At 35.2% G+C, this 22,940-nt stretch overlaps 1 protein-coding gene and 1 pseudogene across 1 annotated transcript; one reads left to right on the plus strand and one right to left on the minus strand.

The window, feature by feature from the left end:
• The first annotated feature begins 303 nt into the window (after positions 1-303).
• Positions 304-1,833, plus strand: LOC149240197 (uncharacterized). Its single transcript, XM_089370102.1, has one exon. The coding sequence runs from the start codon at positions 304-306 to the stop codon at positions 1,831-1,833; it is 1,530 nt and encodes a 509-aa protein (XP_089226228.1).
• A 4,335-nt stretch (positions 1,834-6,168) lies between these two features.
• LOC149240198 (3-hydroxy-3-methylglutaryl coenzyme A reductase 1-like) lies at positions 6,169-21,928 on the minus strand (annotated as a pseudogene).
• Positions 21,929-22,940: the final 1,012 nt, after the last annotated feature.

A 22,940-nucleotide genomic window follows, 5' to 3' on the forward strand; every position in this document is an offset into this window, starting at 1 on the left:
CAATTCCCAACCAAAGCATAACCCTCCATGTATTGTGATCTCCAACTTTGATATGGAAGCCCAGACCCGATACTATAGATATATATATATATGTCTATATATATATATATATATATATATATATATATATATATATATATATATATATATATATATATATATATATATATATATATATGGGCTGGGAATCAAGACAAACGAATCTTCGCATGGATCGGATGGAATAAGATAGCCCTGCCTAAGAAGTGGGGAGGTTGGGGACTGAAGGATCTCTCGATATTTGCAAAAGCTCTGGCCGGAAAAATGGGATGGGCTCTCTTGACTTCCCACAGCCTATGGACAAACATCACTTTTCATAAATATATCTGGCCACTTAGCATCATAGATTGGGCTAGATTGCCTTCCTGGAACAAAGTAGGTATATCATCGATTTGGAAAGCCCTTCTGCACTCCTTACCTCTCATCAGGGATAACCTAATTTGGCACATCAGAGACGGTAACAGTGCAAGAATTGGTTTGGATCCTTGGACCGGAAGTGGTGGCAGACATACACTCCCTCAAGAGCTAATTACATTCCTAGCAGCACAAAACATAAAGGTCATCTCGCAGATAGCAGACCCAGCTCAATCTGACATATTCCATCAAGCATGGAAATCGGCAAATCAATTAAATATCCCGAGAAGATGGCATACCATATGGGATGAGTACAGAGATGCATTAACGGAAGCTCATATTCGCATCTCGGAGGGACCGGATGAACTTGTCTGGCATCGAGCAGAGCACGGTGTATACACACCAAAGGAAGGCTATATATACCTCATAGAACATCGAAAGCCTGGAGAAATCGTTAGTTGGTGGCAGAACATATGGAAATTCACCGCCTCCCCCCGATCGAAATTATTCAGTTGGTGCATTCTAAGGAACAAAGTTCCCACAGGTGAACAGCTTGCGAAAAGAGCCATACACAGACCCACTTGGTGCGTGCTTTGCAAGGAAGCATCGGAATCGACAGAACATATATTCATGAGATGCCGAGCAACAATAGACCTGTGGCGAAATCTCAGGGCACATATAAATTACACAGGAGAATGGGAGGGACAGGATATCACTAGTGCATGGAATGATTGGGAAAAGAAAAACAAAGGGACCAAAGTGATAAACCTCCCCATCATTATTAACTGGGCTATTTGGAAATCAAGAAACCGAGCCATTTTTGATGAAAAGCCCATCCACTGGCCCTTACTTGAAGCTAGCATTGTTGCTGCCCTGAAGGAGCTACCCGATCCTACCCCTCCGCCTTCGCGACATCCTGTTCCGCCTCCACCCATCGACCCAAGCATGCCTTGGGAATTTTTTGACGGTGCTGCAAACCAACAAAGCTGCGGAGGAGGTTTCATACTCCATGTAACAAGAAACCATCATTACTACATCAAGGCTGGCCTGGGAGTCGGAACAAATAACTTTGCTGAACTGATTACACTTCGACACCTTCTACACTTTGCATTAAGACACCACTGCATTAACATCAATATTTATGGAGATTCTCAGATCATTGTTAATTGGATTAATGGCACAGCTATATGTCACATGGACTCTCTCAGCACTATTCTACAAGAAGCACTCGATCTCAAAGCAGCTTTTAACCATATTTCTATCTCTCATATATACAGGGAACACAATAAGGGTGCCGACAAACTTTCCAAGGAGGCAGCGCTGATGGACAGAGGACTATGGGAGATTACAGAGATTATTGATCAACAGGAGCAAAAATTCTATCATCGGCCATATATAGATCTAGGATACCCAACCCTGGACCCGCAAATAGCTCACTAAATATATTTATGTTTTGACAGCTCTTTACAGACAATACTGTTATTTTGGTTTTTGTTAAGATGAACAGCATAATAGAATGAACTGATAGGCATGCCCTGTGTGGTATTGCACAGACATCTTTTGAAGAAAATCTGTTTATAACAGACATTTATGTAAAACTGCTTATTATTGAAATATATATTGATTTTTCCAGTGGAAAATATATATATATCTATATATATATATATATATCTATATCTATATATATATATATATATATATATATATATATATATATATATATATATATATATCAGAACCAATTGCAACATCGCATCTGCCTCTATCGCAACTTCCCGCTAATACCGTAACCCTTTAAGCATTCTGATCTTTGATCGCGATAGACTCAGACCCTACACATTTATATGTCATATTTCATTCTACATTGCGTTCGCCCGTTGTCGTATTCCTTTATGATGGACCTTCCCCCACTATACTGCAATTACGATATGCGAATAGAGCCAGACTCGATACCGTTATCAGCTCCAATTTATATATTTTCAAATCTGCCATATGCGTTTTGCAAAGGCTTTCTTTGTAAAATTGTTTTACAATTTAAAATGAAGAATTAACTTAAGCCTCCATTTAACCATAAAACTCCGTTAAACTTAGTTCAAAAGTTAACTGTTTTTCCATTAAACGCATAAAAAGCCATTTTTGCTTTGTTTTGCCTGTTTTACACAATGCAACCTCCATAATGCCTCTGCGGCCATTAAATCCACTGTTTACCTTTCGATATGCCCTAGACTCCTTCTGATATCCTTTCAAGCTCAAATAAAGCCATTGAATACCTCCTATGTCACCTTATTTTTCTTAAACAGTTTTTGTGTTTTGCAGGTGAATACTGTTGTTCCAGGTTTATAAACAAAAGCCTGCATAATAGTTTGAAGACAAATATGAGCGATTTACTGTTGAAAAACACATTAAACTGGAGTGCGCAGTAAAGGTAGAAAGGATCGCAGTAAAGATCACTCAGCCTGGTCACAGCATATTAAACAAAGTTTAAAGTAGTATCATGTAAAAATGTTAAATGAAGCAATCTGCCAGTGTGAAGAATACAAACAAGTGATCAGCCGAAAGGGAAAAATATCATACAAAAAGCCAGCACAACTTGAATAAAAGGGGACAACAAGAAGCAATTCAATAGCTGCCCCTATCTTCTTGCATGAAGATCGTTTCCTTTCCTAGAATAAATCTTAATCACTTTTAGGATATTTCTTAAGTTTATTATTGTACAAATAACTCTCTTCTCAAGATGTTATGGGTTCGGAGTTCAAGATTCATAGTTCATTTCTTGTAAAGTCCTGACTGTTAATTCTACTTTGGACCTGGAACTCACCTTTGAAGAAAGCTTTTGCAGACACTTGATATACTCAGTGTTTCTGGAACCTTAATACAAAGTAGAGGATTCTGAATTTGGTTTTACACAGTTTTGTGTTATCCTGTAAGTTTTCCAGTTTTCAATCATTATGTTTTCTTCATATGCATATGACTTATAGATATATCTAAGTAGGAACAATTAGTGTTTCAATTGATTCCTATAAGCTCCTGAAGTGATCACCTATTAAGAGAATGGATTAATGAACTGTCTATTTAGCTAATCCCCTCTAATCAATAAATCATCAACATCTTGTGTAAGCCTAAGTATACTGCCTCAAACCTTTGAAATGTAGTTTATAAGGTTTTCCAACTTATGATTGTTTTGTTTTACAGTCTACAAACTGTGATAATCATATTTTTGTTGTCTTCTACTCACCACTTTTTTTATCCTTATCACTGTGTAAAGTCTTATAGTAGCCATCTGTTGAGATATTAATATACCCCAAAGGATTAATTGCTTCAATGCTACATCTGTCTTCATTCACTAGTCTTCCAAAACTAAAACCCCAAAACACTTTTTTTAGATGCTCTGGCATTGGTAGCTAACCTACTACTATCTCAGAGGTACAACATGGACCACCATCCATACTCCTCTACACAGTGCATGCAATTCCACATGGGTTCAAGCTTGTACACAAAATAAGATGAGTGTTGGTCTATCTAAAAATATACAGTTTCACAAAAATTGAAGAACTAATACACTCATATACACAGCAACAGAAAATTCATAATAATAAAACACATGACTTATATTACTTTTGAATTCGAATTAAAATACTCTTATATGCACGAAGTTCCTCTCTCAGCGCTTGATGTTACATAGCGTTTGGCCTCCTTTTCACTATACCGAAGGCTATAATTTATATATAACACAATACATCAAATGGATCATTTTAGATCCATTCATTTCTCCTAGGATCTCATAATAGTTTGCTAAAATCATGCACTTCCCTATTTTTATAATAGGTTTACCATATCTACTTTAGTGAAATGGCTTACAATCTCTTAAAATAGTAATTTCATTAATAAAAATTTAACAAACTCGACAAAACATGAGTAAATCGCATCCTCATGCCATGCTTCCTCTTTTCCCAGCATCAGATTCTGATTTTAATGAAGGGTGCTTGGATGCTCCTGCATCACTCAATATGTCTGTACCATGCTATCCCACACCATGCACCCCTACAAGTTTAAGATTCATATAACACACTAATGATGATTCATTTATGTGTCATATAAAATACTAACCCATGGGAATAGAATAATTAAATTGAAGGTTTTCTATTTTTTTCAATATGAATAATAGAACTAATATAGAAATTTCTATTAAATTTTGAGAGTTCTTATGTCATTATGTCATTTTGGTGATAGATGCCAATTTTTATAAAATGTGTCTATTTCAAGTTCAAAAATGGAAATCTCATTTTTAGTTACCATGGATCCTATCTATTCCATAAATTCATAATTGAATTTAAACATGACTATATTGGGGCATTTCAAACAATGGAATTTGAGTGCAAGATCTCCATCCATTAGACTTGTTGAAAGAAGAAGAATTTCTTGAAAACATATTCCTTTTATATTATTGTTATTTTCCTTTTATATTATAATTGCTTGAAATATTAAAATCCCCCCAAATTGGAGAGTACAAGTAGACTCAAAGTTTTTTATTATTTATAAGTTTGTCTTTCAATTCAAGCCATGAAGTTGAAAGTTTACATCATTTTCTCCTCTTCAAAATATCTTACATCCCATCAACTTGACCAAACTAAGTGGGAACATTTTAAAAACATATGAATGTAACTCATGAAAGCTTCAATATATTTATTATTTCAAAAGTAGTATAAAACATGTACATTTATGATTTTACTTGGTTTCATTTTACTTTATATTAGGTGAATGATAAGGATTTAACATCGGCACACTATTCTAAAAGATTCGTATTAGTATTCAAAAATCAAGGTTTTAAATTTATTTTCATAGTTTTCTCCATTTTATCATTTTTTTATTTTTTTATAAGCGTGGGACTACATCTTCATCATGTCGAGGCAAGGAATTGAACCATGACTTCACATCAAAAAGTGCCTTAATAGTGCACCCAATCATTGTCTATCTAAGACCCCATGGACTTCCATTTTGTTATTTTGATTAAATTAATTAATTAAGAAAAATATCATATAAAAGAGTGTCCTATGAAATGAGCTATAATTTTTTAAATAAATTAATAATTTCTATCAACAAATCATAATTGGAATAAAGGAATTAATAAAAAATCTAAATTAAAATGAAAATACAATTTAATTTAAAAATAACAAAAATATATCTTCATTTCTAAGAAATTTTACTGTGATAAACACATATGAACTCATTTGACGACCCGTTTTGAAGCATCGGATGTGGTTCATCATGTGGTTAGTCATCATGAGAATCATCGTGTGGTTAGTCATCATGAGAAATCGACATGTTTGGAACCATCCAATGTGGTTCATTGTCAAAACAAATGGGAAGTATAACAGTTACTTTTGAGTAGACCAAAAATTAGTAAATAAATGATCATTTAATAAATTAAATCATCAAATCAAAATTATATATATATATGAAAATATTATTTTTATATATAAAATTTTAAAATTATAATAAAGAAATAAAATTTATACATATAGAGAATGGTTGATGTCAAGATTATTTTTAATTTATAGTTTAATTAAATTAATAAATATATATATCAAATAATTTTTTGAATATTATAAATTTACAAACTGAAATAGTTAAAATATAAAAATACAAAAAAAATTAAATTAAATTCACTAAAAACAGAAATTGGAATCAACCAAAAGTCAAAATTAACTAAAAAATTAAATTAACTTAACTAAAAACGAAAAATGGAATCAACCAAAAGGTCAAAATTGGAGTAGTCTACCTAGGCGGTAGAATGGCCCATTTTCCGTCACCGGCCGGAAAATCGTCTGGCTCCGGCCACCAGCAATCCCTCCCCCCTCCGCCACCATCCCCTAGCTCCGCCACCCTCCCCTGGCAATCTTGACATTCCCTGCCATTCCCTGACAAAACATCCAATCGCAGCTCGAGGGCCTAATGATCGCAGCTGGAGGGCTTGACATCCCCTAACAGATCGAGGATGACCTGGAATTGCAGTCGCAGAGTATTATTATCGGTTCCAATTCGAATTGAGGAAATGGTCTCCCGCGCGGTTCTCACTCACATTCCTCTTTGACTTGGCGCTTCCCGCTCTACAGCTCGCCACCCAGGTACTCTTCGGTGAACCTGTTAGCATCCTCTCAGTCAAGTATCCCTCGGCTTGCAAGGTTTTTCCAGGGTTTAATTTCCATCGTTGCATGAAATTTTCACACCAATCCTTGCCACCATTAGATGCCTCCATCATTGTAATGCAATGAGAGCTCTCAATGTTCTGGGCAGGATCATGGCCTATTGCAATAAACACAGCACAGACGATATTGGATGCATGGCATTGAAGTCGCCCATGGCACCAACTTGTGTAGATCCAGTTAAGTTCTTGAGCATGTTCAATTATAACAGAGCTGGAACGGTGGTTTTCAAGACCTTGCTAACAACTGCCTCAGTGATGACAGCCTCACACACCACTGATTTCCCACGCCCTTCAATCCAGTTTACAGCTGTGGGCTTTTTGTCCGCACAGAAATTACTTAATGACGGGCCAAAAACATTATATTAAACAAAACTTTCAATGACACAATGAAAAAAAAGGCGACCAAAGAATGCATAGTGATGCAAGAGTCCACAGAACTAGTGAAACTAGGATGATCCAAAACCCAAATTCCAATCAGAATTGTTAAGATTTGCATGGCCTAGAGAGACTCACCAGAAACACTGATAACATCCATATCAGGCAACTCTTTCTGAAGGAAATCTAAAACATTCTGCACACCCTTGGACACCATATTCATCCCCATGGCATCTCCAGTGGAACAACAAAACCTCATGTACAGATTCTTTCCTACAATTGCGCACTTGATTCCTTGTAGCTTGGAAAATATGTTGGTGCTGTTATTACATACACAAGAACATCACATCACTACTCACAAGATCGGTATACAACAATCTGATTCTATTAAATGATTGGTAGATTGATAATAGCATATCACAACGTAGCATTAAGGGATTTTGGAGTGATAAAATTATTAGAGTGTGTATGCATGTGATCGAAAACAACAAAAAATAATTTGTATCACCATACCTGTTGAAGATGAGAGACAAGCTTTTGTAGTTATTGGGATGTTCCAAGTAAAACTTGAGTTGTGTGGCTCTCCTAGTAGTGGGGAATCGAACAACAGGAGCCCTAGTCATGCCATCTCTAAGAAGAGCACTTGTAGCACCCCCAGTCATATGAATGGCCTTACAACCTCTGTTGGTGCTAGCCAACAAGCAGCCCTCGGTGGTGGCCATGGGAACCATGATTTCAAAGCCATCGAGCAGAAGAGGCCCTGCAACACCCACAGGAATCTGCACATATCCAATAGGCAATTCACAGCATTGCCCGAGGATGGATCCATAATCAAATCCATCCAAGGGCAACCCATCCAGACATCTGCCAGTTTTCATCTCCAAAGCCCTTCTTCTCACGGAAGCAGCTCCCCTGCAGTCTCCCTAGAGGAAACTTTCATAGATAATTTCCTGTAGGTTGGAACATATTAGAATTAACTTTAATATAGGTTAGATAATAACAGATTATTGATCTAGCACTTGCAGGAGATCAATAGGCTTATAGCCTTAGAGACTTATCTGTTGGGTATTCTTCCACCTTCTCGCATGTTTTCAGCTGTTTTGGTGTTCTTCCATTCCCTTATATGTTATTTCATCTTCTCTTACTCCATACACAATATTGAAAGTACAAATATTGTCGACCTATTCACATAATTGTTAAATGTGAATTGAGCTTGCACCAAAACTTGATTCCATCATTTTGGCTAGTCTCTAGCTAAGTGTGTCAGAATATTTCCAAGACTTTGGATTGTCCATCTATATGAGGGCTTCAAGATAAATTGTATTGTAGCTTTATTACTATATTCTTTCACAACATCTTCCAAAAGTGACTAAGAAACCTTGCATCTTTCGATGTGGTCATCTTTGACAATCCATGCAATTACACCACCTCCTTGAATAATATCTTCACTCGATATATTGCATCATTGATCTTCTTGTATGGTAAGAAATGTGCTATCCTAGAGAACCTATCAGCTATAACAAATATATGTTCTCAATACTCCAAGAATGAACTCCATTGATATGTCCTCTCAAGACACATTTGGAATTGACAATGGTGTATACAATCTTGTATTTTGACTAACTCCCTTCACCATTTGAGAGTTTTTGCACCATACCACTAATTTTCCAACCGCCTTCATATTAGATCAATAATATATTTCTTCTAGTAAAATTTGTGTTTTATCGTGCTCAAGGTGTTCTAGTTTATTATCTATCATTGTGCAACTCTCTCATCAGATTTTCACATATCAAACTTTTTGGTATGCATAATTGCTTCTTCCTAAGCAAACACCTCCCTTGGATGAGCCAATCCAATTGCACATGTTTGCAACCTCTCCAAAGTCTTTGTCACACTTGAACAAGTCCTTATTTTCTTGAAGCCAATTGTCTCATTCTTCATTGTTGCCAACATCAACACTATCTTACAAAACACATCTATGGCTTTGTTCTTCTTCTCGGACTTGTGCTTCATCACAAATATGTAATTTCAAAAATTTGATCTATTTTTGATATCTTTACAACACATGTTGTTTGATAAGCTTCAATCCCTAATGGTCTATGTATAGTACGAACTCTCACAGCAATAAATATTTCCTATAATTCTTTAGTGCTTGCAAATTAGGGTAAAATTCAATATCATAAGTTGAATAGTTGTGTTGCACTTCATTCAGGGTCATTCAACAATGCTATTGGTTGCCCTTCTTGCCTTAATACCGTGCCAACAACTATCATGCTTGCATCATAATCCTCCTACAAAATCTTGCTGAAATGGGGTAATGCTTACACAAATTCCTTGTACTATTTTGCTTAACCTATCAAAGCTTTGTTATGCCTATGAGCTCGATTGTAATCCTTGCGCCTTCATACATTTTGTCATTGTCATTGAATTTCCTATAAACATTTGCTATATTGTAAACTCTTAGCCTCTATAATGTTGCAGGTGTAGGTCATTCTGATATTGCCTTCACTTTCTTTGGATCCATGCACAATCGATCCTTGGGCACCATGAAACCAAGGTAAACTAACTCCTTGAAGCACTGACACTTCAAGTTGATGCACAAATTATCCTTTCTTCACTCTTCATACACCAATGTCAAATGCTATTCCACTGTGTAGTTGTTGAAAATCAAAATATCATATAAATAAAGAACTACAAACTTACTAGTGCCTAATCACATGACAGTGTGGTGTTGGTCAATTCAAACGACAAAACTAGTCACTCGTACAAATTGCCCTTGGTCTAGAATGCATAGTTCCACTCGTTGCCCTCGTTGATCTTGATTTGGTGATATTCACTCTTCAAGTCTCTTTGCAAAGTATCTCATACCACTCAAATTATCCATTAGATTGTCCATTCTCGTTGGAAACTTATACTTGATTGTTGTTTTATTCAATGCTTTAGAGTTTGTACACATCTTACACTGCCCATCTTTCTTCGATGTCATCAGACCTGATAACGTGCTCAAGCTCACAATCTCTCCATTAAAGCCCTTTGACAACAACTCACCAACTTGCTGATATAATTCCATGCTTTTCAATGTACTCATCTTGTGCAGTGCTTGATTTCGCAATGTCACACCTAGAATCAAGTCCATCTCATGTGTAGTCTTCCTCTTTGGTGGCAATCCATTTGGAAAGTCATTGCATGCTGTCTCTATACTCGTCGAACAACCTTTCACTTTTGCAGGGATATTCTCAAGCAACCAAGGAATTTCAAGCCACATCACAGGTTTATCTAGGCTTCATCACACTTGAAGCCACGCCTATGTAAGAGACTAGAATTGTGATGTAAGTAGAGTATAACATAGGATACAATTGCAACTTTTGAAAAAGGGCAATTTGGAAAGTGCTTTTATGAGCAACATTGTAACAGCTGATCATAATCATCAAAAAATTGTGAGCAATATAAAGAATGATCCTATAAAGAGAATTGTAACCACCGGACAATGATATCAAAAATTTCTAATTAATCAGTGCCTACCTCTCTCGCCACAATAAATACATTGCCAAATAAGCATGAAATTACATTTAAGCGCCCAGTTTTGCCGAGTCGGAATTAGATTTTTTGGAAAAAAACATCTTTTGTAACTTGCAGGCATGTTAGTGCACTTTCAATCGTTAGGTGAAAATATGATCTCTGTCTTTAGTGTAGCTTGCACAACAGTTAGTGGGCAATGGAATAACAAGATGTACCTTTTCTATTCAGTATGCCAATCAGGTCTTTGAGTTTTAGTTTTTGTGTTCAATGAAATTCTGAGTGCAACTTCTCTACGATCACCTCTATACAGGTCACTCAACCTAACTAATCTGGTCTAACAATCCTTGTCCATGAAATTCATAGAAACACACAGAAATTGAAACTCTCTGCTATCAAATACTAGGAACAAAGAAACTGAATCAGTAAAGCTTCCAACCATTGACACAGGGTAATGGGCAAAACAATTTTATAAGAAGCCTCAAGGGTTCAAAAATAAGAATGTTGGGAAATGATGATGCTGTACAGGATGGTATTTATGACACACCATAATACACTATAATTCTCCCCCCTTTAGTGTAATGGTACCTTTGTGAGGGGACTAATATATAGTTTTGTTTGAGAATAATGAAGCAATATGTTCACTGTGATCTGAATTAATCTATTCACACATCCCAAAATAAGGGAATCTTTACTTACTATCAACAGACACACCAAAGAATGATGTGAATTATTCTATGATTAGAATTATTCCTATTCACACCTCCAAAAATAAGGGAACTGCATACAATATTCACTTCCTTGAGTATCATTTATTTTAAAACTCATAGATGTATTTGGGTCCTATAATGAGCATTTCATCTATATAAAGTGGTGATTGCTAAATGTGTTTTTTGTAGAATAGTTGCCAGTATTAAAAGTGTTGCAGTGTAAATGAACACAAATTATCTGCTTTTTTTAATTATATATGATTGAAAAACATGTTGAATATTAGGAAATAGATAATTGTCTACTTGTTTAACATGAATTTATTGTTACTTATTTTTCAGGTTTTTGAAGTGTAAAAAATGGTGCAAAAGTGGTGTTTATGCATTGAAGTGTCTTGCTTTCCAAATCCAGGTCAAGCAATTATTAAATTCATCCTTTACAATATGGCAACAAATCATTTATTTCATGGAAAGAGAGAAGTTCCTGGAATGACGACAAACAATGAAGCATATTACGTTGCCCTTGTTGAAGGGTTAAAAGAGGCAAAACAACATGATGTCAATGATATTGAAGTCTTCACCAACTCGGAGTTGATATGTAATCAGATGAAAGGAATCTATCGGGTTCAGAAGGACAATTTAAAACCTCTTCAAAAGGAAGCAATAAATTGGAGTTGTCAATTTCAACATTTTACCATCAATCACTCTACAGATATTGAAAATATGTCCACTGATATAATGTCCAGAGCATTTTTAAGCACATATGTAGATGCCAAATATGACATAGGATCACCATCCACTGCAACAGAAATCTTTGATCGCCATCAATATAAATCCCCATTGTGCGAATGGGTTGTTGTTATCATTTTTCTGGGGTCTACAATAGCATGGTTCTTTCACTAAAGAAGAACCTATTAATGTTTTATTTTTCCCCAACATGCAATGATTACGGTTTTTTGTATGGGAGACAAATTTATGGACAAATATAATATATTCCATGTACATGGACAAATGTATTTTGAGAAAAGTAACTGGTTCATGATTTTGTGATTATCATCAATACATTATGATGTTGTCTGATCCTTCCAAACACCTTCTCAGATCTTTGTTTTTGGAGAGATATTGATATGCTATGTGATTTGTTCATTGGTTGTTGATCAGTGATGAAAGGTTTATTTAACTATGTGTCATCCTCATCCAATAGATAATAGATAATTGTCTACTTGGGGTGGGAAATCTAGAATGGTATGTCAATGAGGTTTATGCATGCTCCCTCTTCAATTTGTCTCATCTCTTATAGTGAAAATATAGACATCCTTGTTTTAGGCATTGTTTCTATCATTTAATTGTTGTTATCAATTTATAGGAAAAGTGCATGGTAGATGAGGTTTCCAGTTTTAGACTAGTTTGCATTAGTCTAGGAGTGAGGCTCTCTATTCTAGGAAACTTCTGAAAGCACCTTGGGTGCACTTTCCTAGAAGTGAATTGGGGTTGAATTAAGTTAATTAGGATGGTGCAATAGTAGTATTGTCCATCTACTTTTGTTATTCATTCAGTTTACGAAAGAGCGGATCCACTTTGTTTGGTTTTCTTTCCGGAGTTAATAAAGAAAACAAAGATGTTTTTATAAGTTCTGTTGTTTTCTTTTGTTGTTCAAAAATGTTTGGTTAGCTTAAATGTTTTCAGATCTTGCATAAAGAAGCAGTTCTGAAAGTTTCTTATAGATTTTCAGTTTTCTAAGTGTTCTTAGTTGCAGGTTTGGTTAGTGTTTACCATGTATTGAAATTTAACTATCTTCAATCAATAGAAGCACTATCAATAGTACTTGCATGCATGATAAAAGGAATAATATCATAATTTCATGAAAAATGTAAGTCTTCTCAACCTCCCTCTAACTCTGATAAGATATGATGCTTACAATTGCATGGTTTCATATTAAAAATCATTGCTTCTTTTCAGATAGATATTTTGAGGATCAACTCTGCCTAAAATGGGATTCAGTCTTAAGAGGAATGGCACAATCCTAATGTCCAATGTTATTCTTGAAGTTTCTATTGTATTCTTCAATTCAGATTCAGCGTTTTCTACAAAGAAGAAGAGTAGCATACATTCTCTAATTATCATGCAGATGTAGAGCTAATGTTATACAGTTGAGCACTGCTCTATTACCCATCGTTTTGGAAGATAAGTGCTATTGTTAGAACTTCTATGCTTGGACAGTTTGGTATCACCTTCAGCTATAAGAGAAAAAGAAGAATGGCAGTTTAATAATCAATGCCCAATGTCCTTCACTATTCTTCAGAAAAATCACAACTTTCTCCTCATCTTATTTCTGAGTTAATGGCTACGGTTAAGCTACTCTTGTAGGTCACTAAAAGGAATTAATTTGTGACATTTATCTCATGTCCCCTTAGGTTCTTTTGAGCAATAGTTAGATCCAATATTTGTTCAGATCGTGTTTCTAACAGCTCTGATTAATGGAAGACATGTTGTTGGGTTTATTCAAGTGGTTTGATTGCTAAAAATTCCCTTGTAGGATATTCTCTGCAACTGAAACTTTCAGATTTAATATTCATAAATCAGCAAGAGTTGATTCACAACTCCCTTATTGATTTTCTTCTTTCCTACCCTCTTTTCTCACTCACAAGGACAAGGCCTCGGTCAATCACATAAATAGATACCCTTGACTGCTGATTTCGAAGATTCATTTGCAGATTTCAAGAATATGTTCACTGCTGCAAGTTTTATTTGCAGACCTATGTATTTTACTTGCTGGTTTGAAGCGTTCAAATATCATATTTCTAAAGTTTGGATCAATAGGATATATTAGGGACATTCCCCTCAGATTTTCATGCACTAATCCTGAAGTGAGAGGCCCATTGCCAGTGTTGAAGCGACAGAGATATTGATATGCTATGTGATTTGTTCGTTGGTTGTTGATCAGTGATGAAAGGAGTCACGGGAAATTTTCATACCATACATACATGTTTATCAAGCTTCTTTGAGCCACTTAATGTTGAATTAACAAAATCTCATCTACACACTCTTACCAAAACTAAGCTCCAGGAAAGTTTTCAATTGTTTTTCAACTACTACTCATTTATAAAATATACCAAAAGCAAATGCTCAACAAAGTTTCGAGATGCATTTGAACTTTTTATAAGCATTTCTCTATTTCTTCTTGAACTATTTTCTTTTTCTCTTACTATTTTTTCTTTTCCTTATGTTATTCTTCTACTATAAACCTAACAAAAATATGTGTATTCCCAATTGAACTGCAGCAAATTATTGGGGTTCTCAAACGAGCTGATCTATTTTTCCCGCCATACAAGCCATTCTGCAGCGAGTGTAAACAGTTGATTAGAACATCGGATTGTCCAGTCAATAACATGCTTTATTGTACAAATTGCGGTGACAAAAAGCTATTTTCTTATGAACACAGTCTACAATGTACAATAAAAGATGCAGATGGCAAGCTAGATTGCATCCTTCCAAAAGACCACCTTCAAATCTTCTTTCCAAGTCTTCTGCAAATATCCTTTGCAGAATATAAACAAAACATCTCTGCAACTATTTTCATGTTACGTGCATTTTCACTAAAGGGAACCTTCACAATTTCGATGGACAATATCATTCTCGATATCAAGCAGATCTGATACCTTCAATTACTTTGTAAAGCTTAAGTTTTGCGATATGCATGTTAACAGTTCTATTAACTCTCACTTTTTGTAACATGCATCTTAACAGTTGTAAATATGAAATAAGTTTTTTTGTTCAATGAAAAAAGGATTATATCTTCTTTCTCTTTGTTAATTATTGTTTGTAGCCATTGGTGCGCTTTTTATTGTTTCAATTTCATTTCCACTTCCATTCCTGCCCTTCCATACTGTATACACTGTCAATTTTTTGCTTAACCCATCCCCACCACCTAATTTGGCTTTGAATGCTCTTCTTAGTTGCTTGGTATGTCTCGTTAACCTTTCAAGGATTTATACTCACTGCAGACTACTTTTATTTACAAATCGGTTTTTGTTAAGTTGTCACCAGATTTCAGATCATTGAATGATTGCCCACAAGGATACTTCTGCAACCGTATATACATAGAGCTCGGTATCTTCGAATTTTGTTTTGGTTATGCATGTTGGAATTGTGATTTTTCCTACAGACTCTATATCAGTTGATTGCCATGCATGGTATCACTGAAATATACTCCAATTTGATTTTATGAGTGTATTAAATGCCAGTTATGTTCAACCATAACTCCATCCTTTTTACCCCTTATCAAGTAACATGAATAGTTTCTTGAACTCGAGATAGATTTATAGACATCTTAAAACATCTACTAGATCAGTGTAACGTTATGATTAAAGCATGGATCATAGTGCATGATATATACCTTTTATTTATCCCCAAAGCTATGATTGGATATATTCCTAAGTTGTCTTGTTATGTTATATGAAATCAACCACCTTCTAGAATGCAAACTTAATTATTTTCTTCAATTGTTTCAAGTCAATTGCTTAAAAGGGATATATGTGCAATTTTTTACAACTCGAAGGTTTAGGTTATACAACCTAGCTTTTATCCCGCTATTTACTTCTTCTTTTTTATCACAGGAAAAAGACTGACTAATTTCAGTTTGATCACTTATGTAATGAAGCTTCTTTCCATAGATATCAAAAGGCTAAAATTACTTACATAAATCATAACTTTTAGTTAGTTTTTTTACAGGAAAAAAGGGTTTTTCATTTCCAGAATTACAATCAAACAAACCATACAATTGCTATAGAATATGCATCTAACCAACTTAGACTTGGATCCTATGCAGCAAGTTTGTCACCAAGATCTTAAGATGGAGAACACACTTTGCTACAATTCTAGAATCTAGTTTCATTCTCCCTTCATCATTTCCAACATTCAAATTTCTATAGTCAAACCTGGAAACCAAGAATGATCACTAAACCTTTCAAGGATTTATACTCACTGCAAAGTACTTCTACTTAAAAATCGAATTTTGTTAAGTTGTCACTGGATTTCAGATCATTGAAATCTGATATATACATAGAGGTATATATCTTATTTTGTTATGGATGCTCCAATTGTGGATTGTTATCACTGAAATATACAACAATTCAATTATCTGAGTGTATTATGTTCAACCATAGCTCCATGCTTTTTAGGCAACCCGTTCTCACTATACCTTAGAAGGTCCACATTTTCTCCTTACAAAATTTCAATCACCGCAGTTTAGATTCAATTCATCTGCTTATAGCTGAAGATTGCATATCTTTACCCCTTACGAAGTAGAAGGTAATCTGGTATAACTCCTGAGCTATCCCTAGTCCTACTAGCATGATTGTTTGAATTCTGTCCATAATGCATTTGTCTTTGTATGTCTATCAAACTTTGCAGCATGGAAGCCTTCAATTGGTTCTATTCTTCCTAAGATTTGATCAACATTTCATTATTTGCTCTGCATCTCTGAAGTTCTACTATCAAGCTCCTCATAGTTTCTGCAATATTGGGAGAGGTATTTTTATTTGTTTTTCCTTTGGACTCAGTTTCTGAATTTATCCCATTCAGGTCGTCACCTATGATGTCTACATCATGCTCACAAATATTACACCTGGCTCAGCCCAAGAAGACTAAGCCTTTGCCACCTTGACTAAATAGTAGGCACTGTGCACAACAACAACCCGCTAGCTTAAATGACAACAAAACATCATTCTAACATTTGATTTGATTAATGAAGTTTTATGCCCGTCCTGGCCTAGTGTTGTGCTTGCCCTAAGTTCATTCTATCATTTCTATTTATAACCCATAATAGCTTCAATGTTGTAGCATGAGCCAAGTGAGTTTCCATAACATAGGTAGGATCATTTCTTTTCTTTTATGCATAGAGTAGTTAGATAACTACTAAATGTATGTAAGTGTAATGTAGATAGCCTGAAAGCATTATGATTCTTCTAGGAGACCTTTTCCAATCACGGTGTCCAAAAGAGAAGCTTGGCAGGACAAAGCCTGTGGTTAGGCAAACAGTCCATTGGGATTTTCTTAACTTGGATTTACCACTTGAATAGATCATCAAACATTTATATGGTTTTGTTCCTAAGCCAATTGCATAAAAGGGATTTACTTCCAATTTTCTTGAATGAGTATCTAGTTGATTGCTTAGAGTTGGCAACTTGGCATTACCTTGCATTGCAGATATGATTGAGAAAATAGAATAGAAACTATTTGCTTTTGATTATTAGAACTTACATCCAAATTTTTCTTCCCTAAAATTGTTTTTTGTCATTTGTTTGTAGCATAAGTTATAAAGCCACTAATGCCCTAAACTCTGCATATACAGTGCTTGTATCCTGCAAGTCTACACCCTGAAATTGGTAATTAAGTGTGTAGGATTTAAACCAATAAATTGACCAACATTTGTGTTCCTTGTTATTTAACTTGGTTAATTCATGTCTTACAATATTACCAATTTTGTGATATCTCTACAAGAAAGTAAACTAGCAAGTCAATTTAATCAATGTCAATTCATTGCTCACTAAGGGAATTTTTTCTTCACATCAAATGCCTACCTATGGAAAGAAAATTGCCCATGAGTAGCACTTCGAAATGTTCAACATTCATGCAAAAGATGAGTGTTATCTTCCATTTAAGGTCTGGTCTTAATGCAATCCCTAAATAATCATGATTATTAAGTTTTTCTGATATAAATCTACATAGATGTGGGTCAAAATATTAGACACATTGATAATTAATAACATGGAATGCTATCATCAATTTCAATGCTGAACAGGGGTTTGTCGAATCTTATAAATTTTTGCATTAAGATGAATCACATCAGTTCCTCATTTTCCGAAGAAGTTAGATAAAAATGTCATAGTGCACAATGAAGCATTGTCAAGTTAGTGGTTCAAGTCATTAATTGACAAGAGGATGGATCATCTACAGCACAAATGATAGGAGGAAGGCATCAAAAGCATGGACAGCACCATGATTTCTTATGTAAAGGAGACAAATGTGTTGGTTGGTATGGACATATTTTTTATTTGTGTACTTTATAAAACTACAAACTTGTCTTTATGTAAGCATTGAAGGTTATAGAGTATGGACAGGATGCATAATGTATTGGTTGGTATGGATGTAAGGGTTTATTTGTTTACAAGGAGAAAAAAGAAACTATAGCCTCTAGAAGTGATTCATTATGTCCATCTAAACAAAGATATGATATGCAGATCCATGATGGAAAGATAATAAATTCACACAAGCATCCAATGTATCAAACATTGACACTTGAATATGCAATACCAAGCTTTCAAGTGGTATCAGACCTGGGCATGGGCAAGTTTGTAATCTTCTTCAAAAATACCAAATCAGGCTTCAAAATTCCAAATAAGGGGTTTGATTTGTGTCTTGTTTGCTTCATGTTTTTAGAACTCATGGAAAAGTTGGTTGTGCAGTTGGTAACAGAGTTCATAATTGAAGCATTAGAATAGCTAAGAATGCACGCTTCAGGTTGACTTGGTTCAAAAGCAATAGGTTCAGAAAATTGCACGTCAAGATGCTATGAACCCAAGAGCTTCTTTCTTAAATATGAACACCGTAAATAAAATTAGATTTGTTTTGATCATATAACAGATCTAACATTTGAGAATATATTTGAAGAACAATTTAGATTGATGTCCAAAACACTAATTCATTCCAAAATTGTGGTGTGTGTACAACATTGTTACAGCTTAGTCTGCAGTATTAGACCAATTACGTGAGAAAATACAGAAACATTGCAATAAAAATAACCAACAATTCAATTTGTTGAACAATTACAGAGCCATGTGAATTAACTCGACATTCCATGTCAAAGTTCAAAATTTCATGAAACTTCAAGAGAGTAGTGGCATATAATTGAACTTTTACTTTTGCATTGATGAGGGCTCAAACATTCCTTGGTGCTCATCAGGCACCCATATTCTTAATATTGCACTGATGAAGGTTCAAACTTTCCTCAAATTTTGCAGGCACCCATGTTCTCAATGTACCTAGAGCCTTCTGAAACAACCCAACATTCCATGTCAAAACACAAAGTTTCATGAACTTTAAGAGAACGAATTATGTCCATGAATAGATTATGAAAAAGGTATTTTTATAACAACATAACAATGGGAAAACATAAATATACTTATCATAGGATAAAGGGCCACCTGACGACGCCATAATAACCTAGCTTATCTATTCTTTGTGGATACCTCATTGATTCCCACTAGAGTTGAAGTCCTTCTATAGATTATCAGTCATGGTAGAAGATGATGCTTCTCCACTTATTCTATAGTTACCTAGAAAAATGTCAAACGTTATCACAAAGAAATTTTCTAGAGCATCAAGGTATATGTGCACACACAATGAAAGAGTGTCAAATGTACCTAGCATGGCAAGTAAGGTTGGATGGTCTTGCATCTCCCTTTGGTCTTGGGTTATCGCCATGGTTGGGGATTGTTGCATTGCTGTAAAAATAAACATACCACATGTTAAAGAATAGTGATGATTAAATACTTAAATATAAATCATGACTCTATTCAACACATGAAACTAACCTGGAACCATAGAGACGGCATTATTTGATCGATGATGTCCTCGCTTATTGAGGTATCGAAACTCAAATGGTTCATATTCTGATGGATCAACATTTAAATCAATTTTCAAACCATTGTTTTTTCTGCTGCTTCTTCTTTTCTTTGTGGGGCTAAGGAAACTCTTCTTCCTCTTCAAAGATGGATCAAGAGATTCCAATCCTTGTATGAAGTCAAAATCAGTAACGTGCAAATTATTGGCTTCATCCAACATTTTTTTAAGCATATCAGTCAACTGGATTGTCTTCGCCAAAGTAGTAGGAGGGTTATCTAAAATGAGATGTGTATAGCTAAACAGCTCCTCCCTTGCCAAATGAAGTGCCTCGGCATCTGCATCAACAACATTTGTGGCCATAAGAGAAGCATCAACATCTTCATCATTGTTTTGAGGCTCTATATTGATCTCAGGTGGGTCATTGCATATGTTATCCTCTGCATGCTGATGAAGCAATGGATTTGAATTATCTGATTGGAAATACAACCAATTAACCTTTATGGCATGCTTGCAAATGTTTCCATGGATAGACCATGGACATTCACACGTTATAAAATCCTTACGATACCAAGTGACAAGGTATTTTTTACCTCGATCTGTCTGACTTCTCACCCAATAAGCACCGGTTATGTTCTCATGAGGACAACAATCAGTATCCATAATTTTTCTTGCTCGTTCCACTGATGATTCTAGCTACTTTTCTCTCTTGTAGTTGTTTAGGAATCCTTCTACTTTTAAGATTTCCTTGAACCGATAACAAGGTTCAACTGTTGCTAGTAGCATATGCAATAACCAATCCATCCTCTGGGCACATTTTTTCCTTCTATCAGATAGAAATGTTGTTTTTAGGTAACAATGGTATGACTCAATAGAATTATTGGTCTCCTGATTTGCATGAGGAAACTCCCGACAACCTTTCACCCACATACCTAATTGCAAATAGAACGATGTCAGTCTCGCTATATCACCTTTATAAAAGAAAAAAATACATATAATATGAAAAAAATGTTCACTTACGAATCTTATCTCCAGTGACCCAATTCTTGTTGAAATAGTTTAAGAACTTCTCTTCATCTGCAAACTTAATAAAAAATTGATTGATTGCATCTTCCACTTCATAATTGAGAGTGTGTTTCATGATGAAACCTAACTCACTGAACATCTCTTTGGATTTTATGGAACTAGTGGCCAACCGATTGACATTTTTCAACCAAGCCCTCCGTACATGCCAAATGCATAAGGTCACATCACAACCTGTGATCCTCCTACCATATTCAATGCATTTTAGTGTGGTTTTTAGAAAAAATGCAAGTTTGGTTATATCATGACAATGTTAAAGTTACCTCAAGGCACTGACTTCAGCTAGTGCATCATCAACCATGAAAGAATTGACTTTCCAATCAGGACGGGTTTGGAAACACTTGCGCATGAGCTGCTCCAGCCATATTGCAATATCATCTGATGTGTTTCGTGATGCCACGACCCATGCAACAGGCACCCCGCTTTGTTGTTCATCAAATGCCATGAGTGTATACAACTGATACTGTCATTTTCAACATTACATAAATTCAAATACAAGTTATTAATCATTTTGAATGGATACTTGACTTAAATAAATATATTCAATAAATCATTGGCATCTGACTTACCCCATATTTGTTTGTGTTAAATGTTGAATCCATGGCTATTAATTTATTGTGCGATAGCTTGACCATTGTCTCCAACATCCACTTTGTTTGAATCCCTATTATAAAAGGGGCCTCCACACCATTGGGCTTTTGGTAAAAGAAAAAATCTTCCCGATGCTTTTGATACCAAAGGTTTACACTCATTTCATCCTTTCTGTGAAGTCTATAATTTCCCTTCGCCAACCTATTATAAATGTTTACAATATCTTTCCTGCATAAGAAGAAATCTCTATCTCGAGCTGCCACATCGATGTCAACATGTCTCTTAATGTGGGTTCTATACACGACATCAATATGCACTCCCAAAAAGAAACAACTCTCTACATATGCAAAAAAATCCCTCGAAAGCTTTCGCCTAAGAAAGGCCCTGGTCTCACCTGAAGTGTCACATTGACCATGACAAGCCCAACCTTCCCCATATTCATGTTCATACATATTGAAAGTTAATATTGCTCTATCAGGAATTTCATGCATAACTTTCACAATAAAGTGGCATCGACAACCGCTCTTCTGCACAAATGAGGTCCTTTGTTTAGCTGAAAGATTTCCTCTTTTGTCCTCTGGGCCAAATAAACAATGATAACTAAACCAAAAATTTAAATTGTTAGTACATACAAAGAAAGATAACCGTGGTTTCAAAAGATCTAAACAATATATATTTTAAATACTCACATATCATATTGCAATGCAGCAGTAGATCTTTCTTTTGGTTTACCCTTTGTTTTTCGTACGAATTTACATGGAGCAATAGGATTTTCTTCCTCTCCTTTGATAAAGTCAGCAACTCATCGTAACGGGATTACAGCAACACGATCAATACCATTGTTTTTTGTATTTATTTTTGTCCAAATCAAGTCTTTACTAGAGAAAGTCATTTTGCCTTTGAGGTATTTCACCGCAAGATCCATGATATATTGCCATTTTTTTCGCTTGCCCATTTTGAACTGATTTGGTCAAACAATATGCAAGGACATCAAAACCAAAATTTCAATCTTAGCAAGTTATTCAACATATATATAAATATAAAACCTCTTTTATGCTTTTTTTTAGGTCTAAAATATCAATCACTCAATAATGACAAAAATAAATAGCACAAAAGGATGCAAAAAATTTGGGATGCAAGCATTTCCTTTAAGATGTTGCTTCTTGCCTCATTCACTTTCAACAAGGCATCCCTTAAAGGAAAGATTCCTTTGACAACATGAACAGATGCAATCCAATGAATGTTAGCCATGTTTTTTTAGGGTCACCATTCGCTAATCAAGACTAGACTTGAATGAAAGGGCTTTCTACAATGTACGTTTACATCACAACTCTACAAACATGAAGCAAACAAGACACAAATCAAACCCCTTCACGTCACCACTCCTATGCGTTTTGATTGGCATGCGAATTAAGACTAGTACTCCTCTCACTGTTGTAGTTGCACCT

Source organism: Pinus tabuliformis, chromosome 8, assembly GCF_031772625.1.
Source record: "Pinus tabuliformis cultivar Carrire ecotype Pingquan chromosome 8, CPIR1, whole genome shotgun sequence".
NCBI classification, from domain to species: Eukaryota; Viridiplantae; Streptophyta; class Pinopsida; order Pinales; family Pinaceae; genus Pinus; species Pinus tabuliformis.

Excerpts from the sequence above, each read along its gene's own strand:
- LOC149240197 (XM_089370102.1), top strand. The coding sequence starts at position 304 with ATGGGATGGGCTCTCTTGACTTCCCACAGCCTATGGACAAACATCACT.